At 39.4% G+C, this 22,781-nt stretch overlaps 1 protein-coding gene across 4 annotated transcripts in view; it reads left to right on the forward strand.

The window, feature by feature from the left end:
• Positions 1–22,781, forward strand: part of LOC109935405 (rho GTPase-activating protein 21) — a 236,932-nt gene that overhangs the window by 204,123 nt on the left and 10,028 nt on the right. For all 4 annotated transcript variants that reach the window (XM_048612239.1, XM_048612246.1, XM_048612252.1 and 1 more), the window contains 9 exons: positions 615–757; positions 6,995–7,150; positions 7,260–7,338; positions 14,792–14,865; positions 14,966–15,055; positions 16,814–16,939; positions 17,045–17,086; positions 19,613–19,718; positions 22,113–22,144. In XM_048612239.1, the coding sequence (XP_048468196.1) occupies positions 615–757; positions 6,995–7,150; positions 7,260–7,338; positions 14,792–14,865; positions 14,966–15,055; positions 16,814–16,939; positions 17,045–17,086; positions 19,613–19,718; positions 22,113–22,144 (848 nt within the window). The remainder of the gene's footprint in view (positions 1–614; positions 758–6,994; positions 7,151–7,259; positions 7,339–14,791; positions 14,866–14,965; positions 15,056–16,813; positions 16,940–17,044; positions 17,087–19,612; positions 19,719–22,112; positions 22,145–22,781) is intronic.

Below are 22,781 nucleotides of genomic sequence, written 5' to 3' on the forward strand. Positions count from 1 at the left end.
GATCGTTAGCAACTCCTTTGTCTGTCCAACTGTCTTTCTCTCTGGGCTCTATCCTATCGTTTACTCCCTACCCCACCCACCTTCCTATTTTCTGCATATAAACTGACGTTTTCCCAGCCACCATCAGTTCTGAGGAAGGGTCACCGGACCCGAAACGTTAACTCTGTTTTCTCCTTCACAGATGCTGCCAGACCTGCTCAACTGTGATCTTAATTGGTGGAACAGGCTTGAAGGGCTGAATGGCCTACCTCTGCCCCTTATTCATTTGTTTCAATGGCCTCATTCTGTACTGGAGACTAATAATTCATTAGTTCAAAATCCAATGCATTACTGGTTAAATGAAAACTTAAGTAAAGTTTTGCAAACCATATAACTGACAATTTCACACAATTTTAAATGTCTATTTGAAACCACAGAATTATAAACATTTTTATTACTGCCAAGAACATGACAAATATTATCACTGATGTTAAATATTTTAATAATTTTAAAAAAGTAAATCACTAATTAAACGAGCAATAGTTGTAACCTAGTGTCATTTTAGATATTTCCTGTTAATGGTACACTGGTAAATCTTGTTTTCTACATAATCATACCAATGTTTTGCTATTCAGATGACACAAGTCCACCAAAAGACAAGGGAACATGGCGAAGAGGCATTCCTAGCATAATGAGGAAAACCTTTGAAAAGAAATCAGGTCCTGGTGTAACATTTGGTGTCAGGCTAGATGATTGTCCACCAGCTCTTCACAATAAGGTATAATGAGTCCAAAGAAGAATGACAAGATGTGCAATTAACATTTTATTTGATTTAATCAATGAAGTAACAAAATCTTCCTACAAAGGGCATTATTTGTTTCTTAGGTCCTCTTGAAAATGGGATCACTAACATTTTGCTACCCTTATTTTAGGCATTTTAACTCCTTTTCACCCATTTAGGCATAGAAAATTGTGAAACTCAAATTGCTTAGTACCTCCAGTTCCAGCCTAATGCATAAGTGTCATTGTGGTTTTAGGCTTTTCTTTTTACCCCACAAGGGATTAACCACGTTTATTCTCGGGAATTTGCTGTTGCAATGATTCAGTCTTTTTGATCTCTTCCATTGCCCTTGAGACAAGGAAATAATTCCATCTACAAAGCCCTTTGCACCTATCAGTTTCTCAAGGGAAAATCTGAATAATGTTTTTGTTATGGGGAGTTGCTTCTAATACTTTTGCATTCCGAGATAGACTACGAACCAGATGACAATCTTCCCCATTAATCATAGAATCTCTACAGTGTGGAAATGGGTCATTCAGCCCAAAAAGTCCACGCTGCCCTTCAAAGAGCATCCCACCCAGACCCATTCCCCTGTATTTCCCATGTCTAACCCACCTAACCTAAACATCCCTGGGCACAATGGGCAATTTAGCATAGTTAATCCACCTAGTCAATGCACCTGTTTGGACTGTGGGAGGAAACCGGAGCACCCGGAGGAAACCCATGCAGACACTGGGAGAATGTGCAAACTCTGCACAGACAGTCGCCCAAGGGTGGAATCGAACCTGGGTCCTTGGCACTGTAAGGCAGTAGTGCTAACCACTGAGCCACCCTAATGTTTGGTGTGTTGCTCTTTCTACTGCACTCTGTATCCTGTCTTTCTAAATTTTAACAGCAATGCTTTGGTTTTTTTTTGGTCTTGAGCTATCCCTTCTCACTCTTAAGGTACAAATGTATAATAATCAGCTGTTTCAACATTGTTTTCAGGACTAACTTCCATTCAAATTTCCTTTTTCAAAATTTTGAAATTTCTTAATCTGATCCCCTCTTTGCGTTTGATTTTTCAAATGGGTCCGCAGTTGTCCTGGAGTGAGACTGGCTCAACAATCCCTTGAGAAGGGGCTTTCTAATTGGTAGCCTTCAAGGTATTGCGCAATAGGATGTCACTTGAGATCTAATCAGAGAACAACAACTGCAGAATCCTCTGCAGCCCTACTAGGCCAGGTTTAGTGTTGGTCTTGGCAAGTCAAAGATGTCTTGCTAACATTGAGCAAGTAAACTGCATCTAGACTGCGATATTTATTAGGATAGAGGTGAATATTCTCCACTTGGATTTAGCTCAGCTGCAATTGCGGCCTGTCATTGTCGTAGCTCCCTCACTGCAGCTTGGACCGATCCCAACAAATACCAGTGTGGCTGTAAGATCGCACCTAATTGGAGCCTTAGGCAATGTTAATGGCTGCTCATCTTGGCAGCTAATTCAACTCCCAGATCTCACCTCTTAAGTTCCCTGCAACAGAAATGCAGCAGGGAGCCACCCAGGCATTGCTTCTCCCAATTTTTTTTGATCCCCACTTCTAAGCTGTGAAAGTTCAGCTTCCTGTTATGTGGTAACTGTTTTCTGACTCACTGCTGAAGCCATCAACTTGTTCATTCCTGATTTACCTTACTGTTTCACTTCTCCCTTTGATCCTTGCTGGTATCTTGGAAACAATATCTTCAATTCTGATCCTTCATGCTGACTTCTTTTAAAATGTTCCTAATTGAGAGATTTGATACAAGGGCCTGGATATTTTGATTAGCAGCAGTGATAGTTAAATTGCTGCTGCACTTGAAAAGTTCCCTGACTTGAATCTACTGTACATTTTATTTTTGGGTGGGGGTGTCTTTTGAGCTCTGCTTGCACAAAAGTTCGCAGCACACTGTCCCCGGAAGACTCCCACATAGTCCTAGTTTGGTGAAAATGAGATGGACCTTGCAGCATTGGATGCTGTATAGTAAATTTAGATTTTCAGTCTGAATAATAGTGGGCAGATGAAGGGAAGGATGGTGCAACTGAATGGTAATGGACATGATGAAGTCAGTTGTGTAGTTACCCACATACAAAATTAGATTTGATCTAATATTTCCTGGTTGCCTATCCACGTAAGTACTACAGAATTCCCCAAGTCTCTTACTCTAGGGAGAGAGTGCAGCTGAACACGTGGCTACAGGGCTGGTGTAGGAGGGAGGACTTCCATTATGTGGATAATTGGAGCACATTCTGGGGAAGGTGGGACCTATACAGTAAGGATGGGTTGCACCTGAACCGGAAGAGGGCACAAATATCCTTGGAGGGAGGTTTGCTCGAGCTATACGGGATGGTTTAAACTAGATTGGCAGGGGTTGGGGAACCGGATTTGTAATTCAGAGGATGAGGTATTCAGCCTTCCAACAGACACAACAGGGAGTGAGGTTGTTAATAAAGAAATGCGGTCGATGGAGCATAATTGTGGACACCGGGATGGTTCGAAGTGTGTATACTTCAATGATAGAAGTATCAGAGAAATAAGGTGGATGAACTCGGAGCATGGGTCAGTACTTGGAACGACAGTATTGTGGCCATTACAGAGACTTGGGTAACTCAGGGACAGGAATGGTTGTTGGAAGTTCTGGGATTGAGATGCTTTAAAAGAGATAGGGAGGGTGGAAGGGTGGATTAGTAAGTTCGCGGACAATACGAAGGTGGGTCGAGTTGTGGATAGTGCGGAGAGCTGTTATAGGTTACAAAGGGACATTGATAGGATGCAGAGCTGGGCTGAGAAGTGGCAGATGGAGTTTAACCCTGAAAAGTGTGAGGTGATTCATTTTGGAAGGACAAATTTGAAAGCAGAACACCGGGCTAACAAAGATTCTTGGCACTGTGGAGGAACAGAGGGATCTTGGGGTTCATGTCCACAGTTCCCTGAAAGCTGCCACCCAGGTAAATAGAGTTGTTAGGAAGGCGTATGGTGTGTTAGCTTTCATTAATAGAGGGATTGAGTTCAAGAGCTGTGAAGTTATGCTCCAGCTGTACAAAAGCCTGATTCAGCCACATCTGGAGTGTTGTGTCCAGTTCTGGTCACCTCATTACAGGAAAGACGTGGAAGCGTTGGAAAAGGTGCGGAGGAGATTTACCAGGATGTTGCCTGGAATGGAGGGAAGGTCTTACGAGGAAAGGTTGAGAGAGCTCGGGCTTTTCACTTTAGAACGATGAAGGATGAGAGGTGACTTGATAGAGGTGTACAAAATAATCAGAGGTATAGATAGAGTGGACAGCCAGAGATTTTTTCCTAGGGTGGAGGTAGCTATTACAAGGGGGCATAGTTTTAAAGTGAGTGGAGGTAGATATAGGGGAGACGTCAGAGGTGAGTTTTTTACTCAGTGGTAGGGACGTGGAATGCATTGCCGGAGAGGGTAGTGGAGTCGGCCTTACTAGGGGTGTTTAAGTGGCTATTAGATAGGCATATGGATGATAGTATAAGGTAGGGTTTGAGGTTAGATAGACCTTAGGTTTAGGGTAAAAGTTTGGCACAACATTGTGGGCTGAAGGGCTTGTACTGTTCCGCCCTGTTCCCTGTTCCAATGCAGAGGGACTGGGGAGCAAAGAATTATCCCTCAGAAGTTGAAATTGACAGAGCACTTCCTAGTATAGCATGCATCAGGACTTGAACAATGTCCCAATTCATATTCTTGGTTGTGCATCTGGTCTGCAACAATCTAGAAACGAGGAGTTTTGCCAAGATCTCTCTACATCTTTGTTGGTTTTTAACCTGAAAACTGGCTTCCAACCACTACATAGCAACACCCTCACCCCACCCCCGACTCCCCACTGCCATTACATGGTCAGAGGTGGAGATGTTTACTGATGATTGCAGAATGTTCAGCTTCACTCTCAATGACTCATATAATGAAGCAGTCAGTGTTCACATGCACTAAAACCTGGACAGCGTCAAGGTTTGGGCTGAAAAGTGGCATGTAACATTTGTGCTGCACAAATGCAAGGCAACCTAACCATTGTTCCTTGACACTCGGTGGCATTACTTTCACTGAATCTCCCACTATCCGTATCCTGAGCATTATCATTGAACAGAAGCTGTACTGGACTTGCCATATAAATTCAGTGACAACGAGTTGGAATACTCCCCATTTGCCTGGATGAGTACAGCTCCAACAACACTCAAGAAGCTTGACACCATCCAGGACAAAGCAACTCCCTGATTGGCACCACATCCACAAACTTCCACTCTCTCCATCACTGACACACACTAACAGCAGTGTGTACTGTCTACAAAATGCAGTGCAGAAATTCGCCAAAAATCCGTAGGTATCTAAGGAACAATGTGCTAGCCTTGGACTCAGTCCAGATACCAGGAAAGAAGAGTTTTTCGTATGAGGAACAATTAGGACTCTTGGTCAGTAATTTGGTGGATTTTAGAAGGATTGGTGGGGAGGGAAGCCTGTTTAGAACTGAGATGAGAGGAATTTCTTCAGCCAGAGGGTGTTGAGCCTGTGGAACTCATTGCCGCAGAAGGCTTTGGAGGTCATTGGTGGAGATGACTCAATGCGCTGAATGACCTTATTCTGTTCCTATATCTTCTGGGCTTATGGTCTGAGACCTTCCAAACCCATGACCATTTCGGTCTAAAAGATGAAGGCAACAGATACATAGGAACACCACCTGAAAACTCCCCTCCAAGCCACTCATCATCCTGACCTGCAAATATATTGCAGTTCCTTCACTGCCACCAGTTCAAAATCCAGAAATTCCTTCCCTAAACAGAATTGTGGGTCTGCCTACACCACATGGACGGCAGTGATTCAAGAAGGCAGCTAACTGCCACTTTCTCGAGGGTAGCAATGAACTAGCAATAAGTACTTGCCCGGTCAGTGATACCCATGTCCCATAAGTGAATTAAATAAAAAGCTTAGTCGTGTAAATTAACTTCATGGGGAAACAAAATACTGTGGATCATAAATAGAATTAGAAAATGCTGGATGTACTCAATAGGTGTGATTGTATCTATCACGTGTGATTGACTAGCGTGATAATTATTTTTGAAGATCTTGTTTCCAATCCTGCCTTGTTTTTAATCAGAACTGAAATCACTAGCAGTGATTGCAGTGGTTCAGTAAGAAAATCTCCTTGCACCATCTTGGAGTGATTATAAAGTATGAATAAATGTGCGTTTGCTAGCATCATGAACAGAGTAAGAAATTACAGACTGCCTAAGTTAAGCCTTTCATGGCCTCCGGTAGTACAGAATTTGAGTTGATTTGGGGGAAGGAAAACCTGTTAACACTTTTATTTGGCACTTATCAGGACAGAGCAAAAGAATACCAAATTTCAAAGGGAGCGCAACAAGAGTGGTTTTGATTGGTTCACAGAGTGGACTCTGATTGTAAGGTGCTGCTGTATCAAATGGCTGTTACCCAAGCTTTTTTTAAATCTATAAAGATACAACGTTTGGACATGTCCCTTCTGTTTGCAAAGGAAAGGGTGTGTGAACATGCGTAGTTTGTACCATGTGTAGGTAAGCAGTTCTGTGACTTTGATGACCTTAAATTGGTTACTAATGTAATTCTTAGCATAGGTGAAATTGTTTAGTAAGTCTTGTCCAATTGTGAAATCACACCTAATGCTGGACACCATTTAGTATTTTCATAGTGAGAATAAGCAAGTATATTAAGTTTAGTTTCAAAGAACAACTAGGAGTAGGTTTCCACTCATGGGTGAGTCTAGAATTAAAGACCAAAGCCTCACAATAAAGGGGCACTAAGACTGAGATGAGAAATTTCTTCTCTGGTTAAGTCTTTTGGAACCCTTGCTGCAGAGAGCTGGGGGCAGAGTCCTTGCATATGTTGAAGAATGCAATAGAATCTGGATCAGTTGGGAAAATGCCTGGATATGAGGGATGTTGGATCAACCACAATCCTATTGAAGGGTAAAGCAGGCTTTAGGGGCTAAACAGCCTACTCCTGTTATTTCATATGGTCTTACATTAATGAATTCTGCAATTTATATTAATTTGATGTTTGCAGTATTTTGCAATACTAAGGCTTCAATGTATGAAGAATTCTGGAAGGTAATGACAGTGCAATTGTGTAGCACTGAAATGGTTTTAAAGCCTCAAGTCATTATTTGTACTAAAGTACAGTTTTATGGACAAGTGTTGTGGCATCTTTCAAAAATTATTTCTTTTTTTTGTTTCCTAGTATGTACCACTGATTGTTGAAGTTTGCTGCAATTTAGTTGAAGAGAAAGGACTTGAGTACACTGGAATCTACAGAGTCCCTGGAAATAATGCTGCTATTTCAAGCTTACAAGAGGAACTGAACAAGGGAGTGACTGATATTGATCTTTTGGATGATGTAAGTTTCCAAAATATCTGTTTTGAATGCCTTTAGAAATATTTGTATAAATGTGCTTTTAAAATTAACGGAAATAAGTTGTTTCCCTTTAAAATGTTTTAAAATACAGAAATGGCGTGATCTGAATGTTATCAGTAGTTTACTGAAATCCTTCTTCAGAAAACTTCCGGAACCCCTCTTCACAAATGGTGAGTATGTCGCTGACTGTTGTCATGTGTATGTTTTTCTGCTTTGGTGTACAAGGGTATTCAGGGTTATAGGGTCTATTCAGGAAAGTGGAGACAAAATCTATGACCTTACTTTTATGGATGACACCAAAATTGATGGTTATAGTGGAGAGTGAAGAAGGTTATCTAAGATTACAAAGGGATCTTGACCAATTGGGCCAGTGGGCTAAGGAGTAGCAGATGGAGTTTAATTTGATTAATTACGAGGTATTGCTTTCTGGTAAAACAGAAAAGGGCAGTACTTATACAGTTGATAGTAGAGCCCTGGGTAGTCTTGTCAAACAGAGATACCTAGGGGTTCAGGTAAATAGTTCTTTGAAAGTTGTGTCATAGATAGGGTGGTTAGATAGCATGGTTAAGAAGGCGTTTCCCATATTTACCTTCATGGCTCAGACCAATGAGTACAGGAGTTAGGATATCTATGCTGAGATTAGACAGGATGCTGGTGAGAGCACTTTTGGAGTACTGTGTACAGTTCTGTTGCCCTGCTATAGGAAAGACATTATTAAATTGGAGAGGATTCAGAAAAAATTTACAAGGAAGTTGCCAGGACTGGAGGGTCTGAGTTATAAAGAGAAGCTGGATAGGCTGGGACTTCTTTCGTTGGACCCTGGGAGGTTGAGGGGTGACCTTATGGAGGTTTATAAAATCATGAGGGGCATAGGTAAGGTGAATAGCCAAGGTTTTTTGCCACGGTGGGCGAGTTCAAAACTTGGAGGCATATTTAAAGGCAAGAGGAGAAAGACTTAGAAGGAACCTGAGGAGCAACATTTTCACAGAGGTGGTTCATATGTGGAGTGAACTGCCGGTAGATGTGGCATAGTTACAACAATTAAGACATTCGGATAGGTGCATGAATAGGAAAGCTTCAGAGGTATATGGGCCAAGTGTAGGCCAGTGAAATTAGTTCAGTTTGGGAAAGTTGTTCGGCATGGATGAGTTGGACTGAAGAGTCTGTTTTCGTACCATATAATTATGACTACTGAATGGTGGAACAGGTGCAAAGGACCAAGTTGCCTATTTCTGCTCCTAAGTGTTATGTTCCTCTAATCATTCTTATGTGAAATATATTTTTGATTTTAGAACTAAAGGATATTGATAGAATCAGTTTTAGAAATGGCAATCATTTTTAACTTTAGTTGCTCTACAGAAGCACAATGATATGTGATATATGCTGCTTTAAAGGTTTAATTAAAGAATACCCAAGAGCGAGACATTTTTGTTCCATGTGAACTCGTTTATACTGAGTATCTTTTCACAAATTTGCAAAATTGCTCAAGATAATATTTTTACTCTGAAGAAGTTACGGCCAGAGGGCTTATTAACTTTGTATTTTTTACATCAATGTCAGTACTCAGTTCAAGCTAAATCTAACCTCGCAATATTTTATCAATTCTTGAACTTTTTAAACCAGTGCTATCTTTTCTCATTTTGTTCTCCAATGAAAGCAAGATGACTGACAGTTTCTCCTTAAAACTTGAAGCCTCTCTTTCCAAATTCATCCGGGACACCCCCTTTAGAAATTAGGAAATCATAGATTGCTCATGATATCAACAGTGAGCATTTTTGTTGTGCCTTTAACAAAGTAAAAATGCAAAGATGTTTATACTGTAAAATAATACTTTCACAAGTTTTAATATGCTGGATGAATAGACAAACAAATTAGAAATGGAAGTATTAGAAATGGTTAGCACTGCTGCATCACAGCGCCAGGGATCTGGGTTCGATTCGATAAAATCTCTAAAGTGAGAAAGATCTGTTTCCACTGTCTGATCCACTTGCTCTGTTCTGCTGTGAATTTGTTTCCCACACTAGTTGTTAATCTTTCCTTCAAGCACTGGGGGCTTGCAGGCCTGCAGGTGGGGGAAGAATATCCAGAAGGTCAGTTCACCAAAGTGTGAGAAAATAAATCAAGCTCTGACTTCCCAAGAAGGCTGTGAGATAGTTGGTTGCTGAGTATTGTAGCTTTGCTGTTTTTCCAATATTCAGAAATACTTTTCAGAAAATGAAATGAACTTGGGATACTCTTGTTCCAAAGTTAGGACATTAGTCTAAGGCTGCTGGGAGTTTAAATATTTTTTTCATTGCTTTATTATAAGGCTTAAGTTAAGCACTTCAGTTGACGTCCAATTATTTAAGTGACAACAAAAGAAGAGAAGCAAGTAACCAGTGAGTCATTTTTAAGTATAAAATTTTACTACCTAATAGATTTTAAAAAATGGCAGGGCAGCTCTGACTCCTGGAGTTGCATGCTCTGTTCTGGGAGAGAACTCCTGGAGACTCCACATATCCTTGATAATCAAACATTCGAGGTGTATTTTCAGCTGCAGTATTTGTAGCTGTATGATGCTGGCTGTCGCTCAAGCGCCAAAGCAATGTGATGCATCCCTGAGGCTGAGAACTTAGTGAATAGTACATTTATAGATGAGGTCACCCATAACTTAATCATATGCAGGGAGAGGGGGGAATGGTTGGCCATGAGATAATCAAGTAGAAATAGGTAGGTAGTGTAAGAGTAACCCAAGTTTGTTTCGTCTTTAGACTAGTATTTCTGAATATTGGTGAAATTGATGTATCATCTGGGGAATGCAGCCAAGGCCAGGTCTGTGACAACACTGTGGGCTTTAGCTATGTTTGATATGCTGCCTCCCTGGTGCTTGGATCAAGGATGTAATTGAACATCTGCAGAGCAGTCTGGCAGGGTATGACTAGCCACTGGATGGGAGAAAAAGAGATATGGTCCTGCAGCCACAATTTTGAATGGTACATAATAAGTTAATAGGAATGATATTTTAAAAAAAAGTAATTTTTAGATTGCTCCTGGTACCGTTTGTGGAATACAGAAATAGGAGAGCGCAGAAGAATGAATGGTTGGCAAAGGAATAAGAAGGCTTGAGGTTCTTGGGCATTGCGCTCAATTCTGGGGGAAGTGGAAACAATACAGGACTGTTGGGTTGTACTAAAGAGAGCTGGGCCGAATGTCCTTGGAAGAGATGGCTAGTACTAGTGAGATCAGGGCACACAAGTCTGTTTTAGATCAAAGGATCAGGATGTGTAATCACTTTGGGTACAGCTAATAAACTGCAGAGAAACTAAAAGCACAGGAAATGTTCAGACTTAAGTATAGTCCATCACACTGCCATGGTATGTTGGGCACAGCATATATCAAGAAACTAAAGATGCAGTAACATGGGCCATACAGTAATAATGGTTGTCTTCAATTTACATGCTGACTGATTTCATCAAATCAGCAATGCTGCTGTGGAGGATGAATTCCTGTAGTGCATGTAAGATTGGGTTCTGGAGCAATACATTGAAGAGACAACTAAGGATCAAGCTATTTTGTATTTAGTGTTAGATATTCCTGAGTCTTTGTCTCGGCTTGGGAAAAATGCTCCTACAGATAATGAAAAAAGGCTAATTAATAACCTTGCTGAAAGGAGCCTTTGAGAAATTGTGACCATGTTAGAATTTTGCGTTGAGCTTGAATGCAATGTAATTTGTTCTGAAATTTCTAAACGAAAGATTATGAAGGTATGAGCAGGTTGACTGTAGTGGATTGGGAAATACATTAAAATACCTGACAATAGGTAAGCAAAGGCTTGTATTTACAGAAATACTACATGGTCTACAATAGTTCCATTTCAATGAAAGCAGATACCCAAAGGGAAAAGTAAACAAACTGTGACTAACAAAAGAAGTTAAAGATTGTATTGGATCAAAGGAAATGCCATCCTGAGGACTGGGAGCAATTTGTAATCCAGCAAAGGAAGATAAGCAATTGATGAAATCGAATATAGGCTGAGATCTAGAGTGTCCCACAGTCAGCATCAGAGTGAAGCAGTCTGGGAAGAGTATCCCACAGCAGTATTGTCGTGAAGCAGTCTGTGAAGAGAGTGTACCACGGTAAGATTCACAGTGAAGCAATCTGGGAAAAGTGCCCTGTTGCAGCATTGCAGTGAAGCACTCAGGAAAGGGTCTTCTGCAGCAGCATTGCAGTCGAACAGTCTGGGAAGAGTATCCAACAGTCAACATTGTAATGAAGTAAAAACAGAAGTTGCTGGAAAGGGGTAGTAGGAGCTGCTGATGCTGGAGAATCTGAGATAACAAGGTGTAGAGCTAGATGAACACAGTGGGCCAAGCAGCATCAGAGGAGCAGGAAAGCTGACGTTTCATTTTTTCTGAAGAAGGGTCCAGACCCGAAGTCTGGCAGCATCTGTGCAGAGAAAGCAGAGTTAATTTTTCATGGCAAATGACCCCTCCTCTCAACTCTAGAACTCTCAGCGAAGCAGTTTGGAAAGTGTGTCAAAAATTGTCACAGGGCAAAAGGAAGCAGCTGGCTGGGTGAGGCCTCCTTTATGTGCTGTAACCATTCTGTGATTCCGTTCAAAGACGTTTAGCCTCTTTAAATTCCTACAGCTATTTTGGTAATTAGTTATTAGGTGATCAAAACTCCTGTTTCACCTCTGCAGTTTGAGGACACTAATGCTGAGTGCAGTTCAGATGAAAGATTTATCAAGGTTATAAATGACTTTCCTTAAACGAACACCAGAGAGAAGACAAATGATAGTCAAGTTAGCTTTTAATTGTGACCTGAATGTATCTAATAGACTTCCATATGCTGAACACCTAGGCAATAGTATTTCATTGTGGCGTCCCAGTCAAATACTTACTTAGTCCTCATTTGGAAAACTGCTTGTAGCCGTGTTGATTAACTAAAACCTTGAAAAACTTCAAAGGAGGTCCCCTACAATGACCCACAATTTAAAAGCCCTTAGTTTTCATATTGTGCTTAAAATTGAAAAAAGGGAGTCAGTGACTTTGGTATATTTGAGCCTTCAGAAAGCTTTTGATGATCTTCCATGATGTGTTTTGGCAAAATAAAGCACAGGATAGGAGCTAATGTACTAACATTGATTATGGATTAACTAACAGACAGAAAACAGGAGGAATAAACAGGTCATCCTTGCTTTGGCAGACTGTGACTACAGAAGATTGGATATCATAACAAGGACTTAGGCCTCAGCTGTTCACAATATGTATCAATGGATTGGATGTGGGGATTCAAGTCCCACTTACTCCAGAAGTATGTAATAACATCTCTGATCAGGTTGATCAGAAAAATAGGTTCAATCAAAGGGGAAAAAAAAACCTGGAATTGACTTAACTAGTAGTCAAGAACTTGGTAGATGGAATAAAATGTGTAAAATGTGTGTTTATAATTTTTGTATGAAAAACAGATGTGCAGACCATTTCTCAAATGGTAAGAAGTTAGAAAGTGTTGATGTATAAAGACCTGGATTCCTCATCAGTGAGTAACCTGAAGGCTAAAATACAGGCAGATAGAACGGTATGTTAGCTTTAATCGCACACCAGTAACACAACCTGCAGAAGTTTCTGGGTGGATAATTTTCAATGACTGAGTGCTTGATAGAAAAAACAGCTAGGGGATAGAGGATTGGTTGGTAAAAGCCAACTCTTCCTCTTCCCATGCTACCCCAACCCCAACCTATTGTACCCTCTGTCACCTTGGTATGTTATTGGCAGCAGCCATAACTCTCAGTGGTTTCCTGTAACGGAGAGCTTCTGGCCTTTGTTTGTCCCTTGGAAGGTGGGATTTCAGCCCCTGGAGTCTTCAATTCTGGGGGAGATCTGACACTGACCAGCTAGTTCCCTGACAGCTGTTTAGTCCAATCAGACCTTTCCCAGCACAATATGGGTATGCCATCAGTTCTCCAATCAATGAGCTGAGTCCTTGTCAATTGCATTAAATTCCTTCAATGATGTTTATAGCATCAAGGATATTTACCGGACTAGTCGGACTTTTCCCTTTCTGTCTTTTCATATGCTCACTATGTGTATTTGTTTTCTGTTACATTGTGTATTCGTACAAGTTCATCTGCATTTTAAAAATTAATGCACCACTATATCATTTTAGTCAAATGTTTGTTTTCACTTCACCTCAATAAAAACAATTGTTTTTATGGACATGTGCTAATCAGAAATTAGTTAGGGAGTTTGCTTTTATACTGCTTAAGCTACCAAAAGCCCTGTTAATCAGAGATAGTAGGAACTGCAGATGCTGGAGAATCTGAGATAACAAGATGTAGAGCTGGATGAACACAGCAGGCCGAGCAGGAAAGCTGATGGTTTGGGCCTAGACCCTCCTTCAGAAATGGGGGAGGGGAAGGGGGTTCTGAAATAAATAGGGAGAAAGGGGGAGGCGGATAGAAGATGGATAGAGGAGAAGATAGGTGGAGAGGAGACAGACAGGTCAAAGAGGCAGGGATGGAGCCAGTAAAGGTGAGCGTAGGTGGGGAGGTAGGGAGGAGATAGGTCAGTCCAGGGAGGACGGACAGGTCAAGGGGGCGGGATGAGGTTAGTAGGTAGGAAATGGGGTGTGGGGCTTGAGGTGGGAGGAAGGATAGGTTAGGGAGGCGGGGACAAGCTGGGCTGGGCCTCCTGCAGTGCCACAACGATGCTACCCGAAGGTTGCAGGAACAGCAACTCATTCCGCTTGGGAACCCTGCAGCCCAATGGTATCAATGTGGACTTCACAAGCTTCAAAATCTCCCCTCCCCCAACTGCATCCCAAAACCAGCCCAGCTCATCCCCGCCTCCCTAACCTATCCCCTCATCCCACCTCAAGCCCCATTCCCATCTCCTACCTACTAACCTCATCCCGCCCCCTTGACCTGTCCGTCCTCCCTGGACTGACCTATCTCCTCCCTACCTCCCCACCTACACTCACCTTTGCTGGCTCCATCCCTGCATCTTTGACCTGTCTGTCTCCTCTCCACCTATCTTCTCCTCTAACCATCTTTTATCTGCCTCCCCCTCTCTCCCTATTTATTTCAGAACCCCCTTCCCCTCCCCCATTTCTGAAGCAGGGTCTAGGCCCGAAACATCAGCCTCCCTGCTCCTCTGATGCTGCTTGGCCTGCTGTGTTCATCCAGCTCTACGTCCTGTTAATCAATTATTTTTACGAAATAACCATTAGATTCAGGTGAAACTCCCACTTTGAAGCAGATAATGCAGCACTTTTACTGAAGAATTATTCAAGCACTCTTTTTACTTTCAAAATCCAATTAAATTATTGACCTTACAATTTGAACTTAATTTTAGTTCAATGAACTGCTTTCTAAAGATGATGTGTTGGGGTTGTTATTTAAATTGTGAAAAATTGATCAAATGTAGTCCAGATTATTAGGACCTTTCCCATAAATTCACAGAAGTGTGCACCTACTTGGGTAAACCTGGCCAATTCGTAATTACTATATCTATGATATCATAGCCTCATGATTTCAAAATTGTAGAATTCCCCTAAGAATGCAAATATAGGCATTGCCATTGGCATCACATTGTCAATTTCACTGTATTTATAATTAAAACCTTAAAACAATCTCTATTACAGATAAATATGCTGATTTCATAGAAGCCAACAGAAAAGAGGATTCAGTGGACAGACTCAGGACCTTAAAAAAATTGGTAATTCTCATTCATGATTGGCTAAAATTTACATGTATAATTAATATTAAACCTGTTGTCCATATACTCATTTCTTTTGTTGATGTTGAAACTATTTCAGATCCGAGATTTGCCAGATCATCATTACGAAACATTGAAATTTCTTTCGGCGCATCTGAAAACAGTAGCAGAAAACTCTGAAAAAAACAAGGTATCTCTTCAAATTCATCAATACATTGAAAATTTATATATATTTTAAACTATAACATGAAAATTAGAATGAGATTTTCATGAATTGAAAATTTGACTTGTAATAGTGTTGCCAGTGTTTACAATTTATTTCTTTTAAATTTTGTTCTTTTTATTCATTCGGGATATGGGCTTCGCTGGCTATGTCAGCGTTTATTGCCAGTCCCTAACTGAACTTGAGAAAGTTATGGTGAGCTGCCTTTCTTCTATTGTTGCCATCTATTTGGTGTAGGTACACCCACAATGCTGTTAGGGTGTTCCAGGATCTTGACCCAGTGATAGCGAAGGAGTGACAGTATATTTCCAATTCAGGATGGTGAGTGGCTTGGAGGAGAACTTGTAAATGTGGCATTCCCATGTATCAACTCCCCTTGTTCTTTTAGGTGGTAGTTACCCTGGATTTTGAAGGTATTGTCTGAGGAGCTTTGGTAAATTTCTACAGTGCATTTTGTGGGTGTGGAGGCAGTGAATGTTTGGGATGTTAATTCAATCAGGCAAGTTATTTTGCGCTGGATGGTGTCAAGCTTCTTGACTGTTGGAGCTGCACTTACCCAGGCAAGTGAGTAATATTTCATCACACTTTTGACTTGAGTCTTGTATATGATGGACAGGCTTTGAGAAGTCAGAGGAGAGTTATTAACTGCAGAATCCTAACTCTCTGACCTGCTCTTGTAGCCAAGGTATGTATATGGCCAGTCTGGTTCAGTTTCTGGTCAGTGGTAACCCCTAGGGTGTTGGTAGGTAAGGATTCAGCAATGATAATGCTATTGAAATCCATGAGGCAATGGTTAGATTCTCTGTTGGAGATGCTCATTACCTGATGCTTATGTTATATGCCAGTTGTCAGCCCAGGCCCGGATACAATCCAGGTCTTGCTGCATTTGGGCTCAGACTGTTTCAGTATCTGACAAGTTGTGAATGGTGCTGGACATTGTGCAATCATCAGTGAACATCTCCACTTCTGATCTAATGATGGACGGAAATCATCAAAGGTGTTGAACCTGGGTCACTCCCCTAAGGAAGTTATGCAGAGAAATCTTGGAGCTGAGGTGACTAACCTCCAACAACCACATTCATCTTCCGTTATGCTAAATATCATTCGGGAAGTTATCTCAGATTCCCATTGACTCCAGTTTTGCTAGGTCTCCTTGATGTCACACTCTGTTAAATGCAGCCTTGAAGTCAAGGTTGGTCAGCCTCACCTTTCCTCTGGAGCTCAGTTCTTTTGTCCATGTTTGAACTAAGCCTGTAATGAGGTCAGGGGCTGAGCGACCCTTGCAGAATCCAAACTGAAAAGTAATGAATAGGTTGTTGCCAAGCAAGTGCTGCTTGTTAGTACTATTGACGGCCTCTTCCATCAATTTACTAATGTTTGAGAGCAGACTGGAGCTGTAATTGGCCTGATTTGGATTTGTCCTGCCTTGTGTAGAGGACATACCTGTACGCTTTTCCGTATTGTGGGATTGATACCGGTGTTGTAGCTAAAAGATGTCCAAGATATTAACTTATCAGCAATGTAACTCATTTTTGCTAATGTCAAAATATTATCTAGATATGTAATTCCTTGTTTCTAATGAAGTTCCAAATTGCAAAGTGCATACATTGTGATTTTTAACAATATCATTTATCATTAATCACAGTACATAACTGATGTGACATGATATTGTGCTGTAATGCTTTCATTGTTGCTTCAAATTATGTAAAACAATTGTGTCCTCAGATGGAACCCAGAAATCTGGCCATTGTTTTTGGTCCAACCCTTGTCAGAACATCAGAAGACAACATGATGCACATGGTTACCCACATGCCGGATCAGTACAAAATAGTGGAAACACTCATACAACATGTATGTTTTTTATTTGTTTTATTGCATGTTATAATTGGACTTCTGCTAAAGATTGTTTGTTTGAATGAGCAATTATACTAAAACAAAAATGGTTTCCCTTTTCAGTATGACTGGTTTTTCACTGAAGAAGGTGATGAAAATGCAACCGTAAGTAGTAATAATTTCGAGGCATACCTAAAGATGTACAACACAACAAACTGGAACTGATGTCAATCAGCCTCAGTATCCTTATCTATAATAATGGTTTTAGTGACTCTTTTCCAGGTTTTTTTGTTCATAATTTTTATTATAGATGAGTTTATTTTGTCCTTTTTAACACAGCAGACTGATGCTTTAACATACTTGTGATGGCAAGTTAATAAAACTGAATTTTAATCAAAATAATGTTCCCTTACTATCTATAGTAAAAGTTTTTAAATGTTTTGCTATTGAAATTAACTGGTTTGGTACTGGTACAAACGAGTTATTATAAATAAATGAAGTTTGAAAGTACAAGATCTATTAAAAATTCAAAGTTGCAATGCTGCTGCCTGTAAAGATAATGGCAATATGAAAAAATGAAGATGTGCTAGACAAGTTAAGGAAGCAGCTGTGCAGTATTCATTGCTTTTGTTTTTAATTTTCTAAATTTGGATGAGCATTATTCAGAAAGATAATCATATACTGGCCCTTGATATGCAACTTGTACCTTAATTGCAAATTGATACAATAGAACGCTGATTTTGTGTACAGCAGAGGGATGAGGGAAGTTTTATTAATGTTATATGCATTAAATGGAAAATATAAAGCCTAGTAAAAGGAGTAACTTTCTTAATATGTATAATAAATGCGTAATTTGAGGTTATTAAAATCTGCTTGTTCTACTGTGTTCTCAGCTGAAATCTAAATGAAATCCCTTGCTGCATCCTTTTAAGCCATGTTTTGATCTTTTTCCTGTCATCAGTATTAATTATCAATGTGTGATGCTTCACTGTGAGAGAAAAGTAAGCTTTTTATTAAACAGACTGTCATTATTTTGGAAGAATTACTTACAAACAGTTGTGACTAATTGAAGCAAAATGATTTGTACAAAATCTGTAAGCCAAAGGTTTACAAGCATTATAAAACTTAGTTTCAAGGTGCCTCATTTTCATTGTGTCGGCAAAACCAGTAGCAAGTTAATAAGGAATGCAGTCCTGGTGCTACTTGTGGCATCATGTCTAACACAGGCTTTAAAGAAAAGAGGAAATATATTTCTGAGACAAGTGCCATATAATTATAAACAATTGTTCCAATGCTTTTTGGGGGTGTGAGAGGGACGGAGTAGAGAGGTGTGGAAGGTAAGCCACCACCTTGAACGTGAATGCTTGATATTCAGCTCCAGACCTTGGTGGTGGTAAATAATCATAATTACAATATAGGATTTGAAATCTTTCCCCAGGTAGGAGAAAATTACGAAATCATTGGTGAGACACTTGAGAAATAGTGCATCAGACCTTCGTTCTAGCTAACTTCCTGGAGGCTATGGTGTTGGCAAAGCAGTTCAGTGCATCATTGTCACTGTGCAAACTGTCAATCAAGAATCGTGCATATTAATAAATCTTATAAATGGTCTGAAAAATCAGGGTTGCTTCCAGGATTAGAACTAGTCCTTAAAACTTGTCAGTTGGGATCACCGGTCTGATCTACATTGCATAGGTGGAAGAATATAAAATTTGATACAGTGCACACCTGGGCTGGAGAAATTGTAATTTGCATGAGGTCAGTGCCAGATCTTTCAAAAAAAAATTTGGAAACCGAGAGCATACATTGTGAACTTTTATACAACTTTAAGGTGTAATTGTGCATTTTCATGTGAAACAAATTGATCTAACAGCCATCTCAAATGCCCCATTTCAAATTTGATTCATTTGATCTCTAAACTTGGATTAGAATGCCTCTATTAATGTCACTGGTCCTAGAGAATGGGTTTGCAAGCTAGTAAGCAAGCATATACGGTAATATTTCAAAGCTCATTTTTGCTCCACCCCATTTCCCACAGCCATATAATCTAATTTTGTGAAATTTGTTCAAAAATTTGTATTTTTCATTTCATGTGTAAATGCTATCATCCCTAAAACTGAGTTAAACTACATAACATATCTGTCATTTTTATCTTTTCTAATTTTAATTTCAGCACCATTGTCAAAACCAGGCAAAAGGTGCTATGCTGCTAATTGGCCATGTATTTCTGATTATTGGAAATCATGTTTTGTCAGCATACTATAAGTTTAATTTTAGCATAATAATAGAAATATCCTTATTTGTCAAAAGGGAATTGGGTCCTTGCAGAATTCAATCCCATACTCATCGAAAAATGCTAAATTTAATATTTGGAAAGAAGTTGGCTTTTAGAACAAAGAGGAAAGTGGGCTTTGGATGGTAAATACCCCAGAAGCCCTTCCCAGCTGCCAGTTTACTTATAGTGAAATAAGAAGTTAACTCAAGATTTAGTTATTGCTTTAAAAGACAAGCAACCTACCTTTTCAGACTTTGGCTGGGGTATTTCATTGATGGAAATGTGCTAGCAAATAACAATCTTACCATGTTAACCAATGTAGAAGTTTAGTGTTCATTTAGACTTGGGTTACTGGTGTGTTTTTTTTCCAGTAAAAGGAAAACAATTTTCTGATCTTCTTACTCTTGTGAATGTAGACACCAGTCCAGGAAGAAAGCACAGTTGATACACAGCCAGTGCCAAACATAGATCATTTGCTAACCAACATTGGGAGAACAGGAACTACTCCAGGAGATGTTTCAGGTAACTGCCTGAACAAGACACTACAGAGTCCGGTAACAGACAGTGTCATTGTTACTGACCAGCTTCCTACAGAAGTAGACAGTTCACGATTGAAATGCTTGTATTTGCCCATTCAAAGCTGCAAATACTTGTAGTGGGGGGAAAAAAATTGCTGTATTTTGTGAAACAACTATAACCTCAAATTATTTACATAAGTGTTCTTGGTTATCCATGAAAATAGTTTTTGTTTTTGAAAGACAAAAGGTTTTTATAGTCCTGTAACATTGATTTTCTATTTATAAATCTATAGTGAGCTATGCACGTTTTTTTAACCATAGGACTGAAACGTTTTCAGGAGTTGCAATTTCATTATGTATGTGGTGACGTACTTTATTGGTGATTATTGCAATGTTATCTGAAAAATTAGATTTTCATTTGAAGTCTAAAAAGTACAGAGCTAAGACTTTGTGGCTGGATGGGTTTTTTTTTGTACTTTTGTCTGATCTTGTTTGTGGAACTGTGTGTGAATGTGTTGGACAGTGTCACCCTTTTTTGTCATGTTCTGGGGCTGAATTTAAATTATCATGTCAAAACTGCATTCTGTTATTTAACTTCCATTCTCCAGTCTGTTTTAACTTAACTGAATCAAATAACTTTTATTTTGGACTGATGATTTCACTGAGTTTACAACAATTGAAAACACAACAATATAAATTTAAAGCACTTTAAATGAATGTTGTATTTATTTAATGCTGAAATGCGCAGTGTAGTTTCAGTGAGAAAAGAGACGCTGATCCTTTAAGCAAGTTATCAATGCACAAAAATATTTGATTCAAGTAATGTGGTCCCAGCTGAGCTTTTATTATCAGAGAAATGTTAGAGAATTTATATATATATGAAAATGTGCAAGTTTTGTGACCGTATTCTATAACTTGTTATTAAAATTGCACAATAATTTGTACATTTAGTGTGATAATTTTGAGTGTATACTGTGCAATTTCTTTTTATCTTCTGATCTTTCTTTCAATATCATTAACCTAGGCCGGTTTGGAGGATGCTTTTGTCCATTAGTGTGACTTTGTTATCTACTCACTGTTGAACTAACTAACCAAGCATGTTCTTTTCCCAAACTTGTCAACTTTGTCACATAGCTCCTGTCTGAGTGTTAAAGGGTTTTTTCAGCATTTACATAATACTGATCTTGAAACAGGCGAAGTTGGAGGAGTCTATCACACTGTGATGTCACTGATGGATTCTGTGATGTCACTGATGGACAGCTGGAACTGTAGGAAGGAGGAGGACTGTTGCCCTCATTGTAGCTGCCTAGTCTGCAGAAACCCCCGTTTCTTGTAAATGGAAAATTATCGTCTGTGATGTAAATTTGCTGTTACGATTATTTTAAAAAGACCAGTACTACTATCTTAAAGTCTTTCTGCTGTTTCTTATCATTTCTGAAGCAGACCCTGAGGAGAAATAGCATGGTATGGTCTATTAGTTTTTATAGTCATGTAGCATAAACCATGTTTCAAAAGGGGTGTGGCTGGGGGCTTAGCTCTTAGTCTGTCTCACAGACTTACAAAGTGAATTGCAGGAATAGTTTTAATCTTGTAGTTTTAAATATTGAAATAAATTGTCAAAAAAATTGGAATTTTGCTAGCCCCTTTCTGCCTCCTCTCGTAATTTTAAAGCCTCAGCTGTTGCCCCATAGTGAATCTCTTTTTGCAGCTTTCATTCTACATTTCATTGTGCCCCTTTTGTTAAATCTAAGTCAGATGCTCCTATATGAATTATAAGTAACTCAATTGAATTTGTATGGAATAGTTCCATTATAACTAAAAAGGGCAGATGATTATTTTTGTATTTGAGTTCTGTGCATTTTTTTAACTCTGCATTTTTTTGCCTTACTTTCCTTTGGTGTGTAATACTCATAAAGTATCTTCTAATATGGCATTTTACAGTTGCAAACCCCTTTGACTGTTAACATTGTATTTGTGTAGGTGTAATTCATAAAATGTGTATTGGGGGGGTCGAGTGCATTGACATTAATGCATATAACGACCATAATTAGTTTTTAATAAAATGAAAGAATGAGTTCTGCAAATGGATGCAAAATAAATTGTTTAATATGTACTGATGTTTAATTAGTATTTATCTTTTTTTAAAGAGAACAGGCTCCCTTTGCCATCCCTCTCATTGAGCTGGTTTTACCCACAATTTCACAGCATACTTTCATGGTGGTGGCTGTCTGTGCTGCTTTTCATCTCAGTGAGCTATAATTCTCCACTCTGTGCCCTTTTTTTCTATTGCAGTCATACAATTTTCTATGAATTATAATTTGCTTCATGATTGCAGTGAATATTTATGTATTAAATTATGTGTAACACAAAGTAATATTATTTTTCTTGTCTGTTTTAGATTCAGCCACTAGTGACTCAGCAAAATCTAAGGTGAGAAGTTTAACTGTTAAACAAATATTAGAAACTAAGTTGTTAATTAGCAATTTATTAAAGCAGTGCACAATAGGAATGTTTGGCTACAATTTTTATTTCACAACTTGAGTATTCCTTGGGAGTTCATTTGTATGAGCTCTGTCCCCAAAGGCAGGCACTTAGTCCACTGCCTGCTGATGCTTAATCCTGAGCTATTTACTTGGTTTATTCTCATATGTGGTAGTTTATCATGGTCTTCCACACTCCAGGGAGACAGGTCCCAAGTCTTCCTCTGCCAAAACAGCAATTGAATCTTTGTTGAAGTTATGCAGAACCAAATGCTAGCCATTTAGCCAAATGAACTAAGCAGTTGCCAGCCCTCCTAAATAATTAGTCAAATTGTAACACAGCCTCTCATTGCTTGGCATCAACATTGAGTATTATGTTTAGAGTCAGAGTCATACAACAGGGAAACAGGCCCTTCGGTCCATGCCAAACATAATCCCAAACTAAACTAGTCCCACCTGCCTGTTCCTGGCTGATATCTCTCCAAACCTTTCCTATTCGTGTATCTATCCAAATGTATTTTATATGTTGTAATTGTACCTACATCCACCACTTCCTGAGGAAGTTCATTACACATACGAACCATTCT

Source organism: Rhincodon typus, chromosome 2 (assembly GCF_021869965.1).
Source record: "Rhincodon typus isolate 14 chromosome 2, sRhiTyp1.1, whole genome shotgun sequence".
Taxonomy (NCBI): Eukaryota; Metazoa; Chordata; class Chondrichthyes; order Orectolobiformes; family Rhincodontidae; genus Rhincodon; species Rhincodon typus.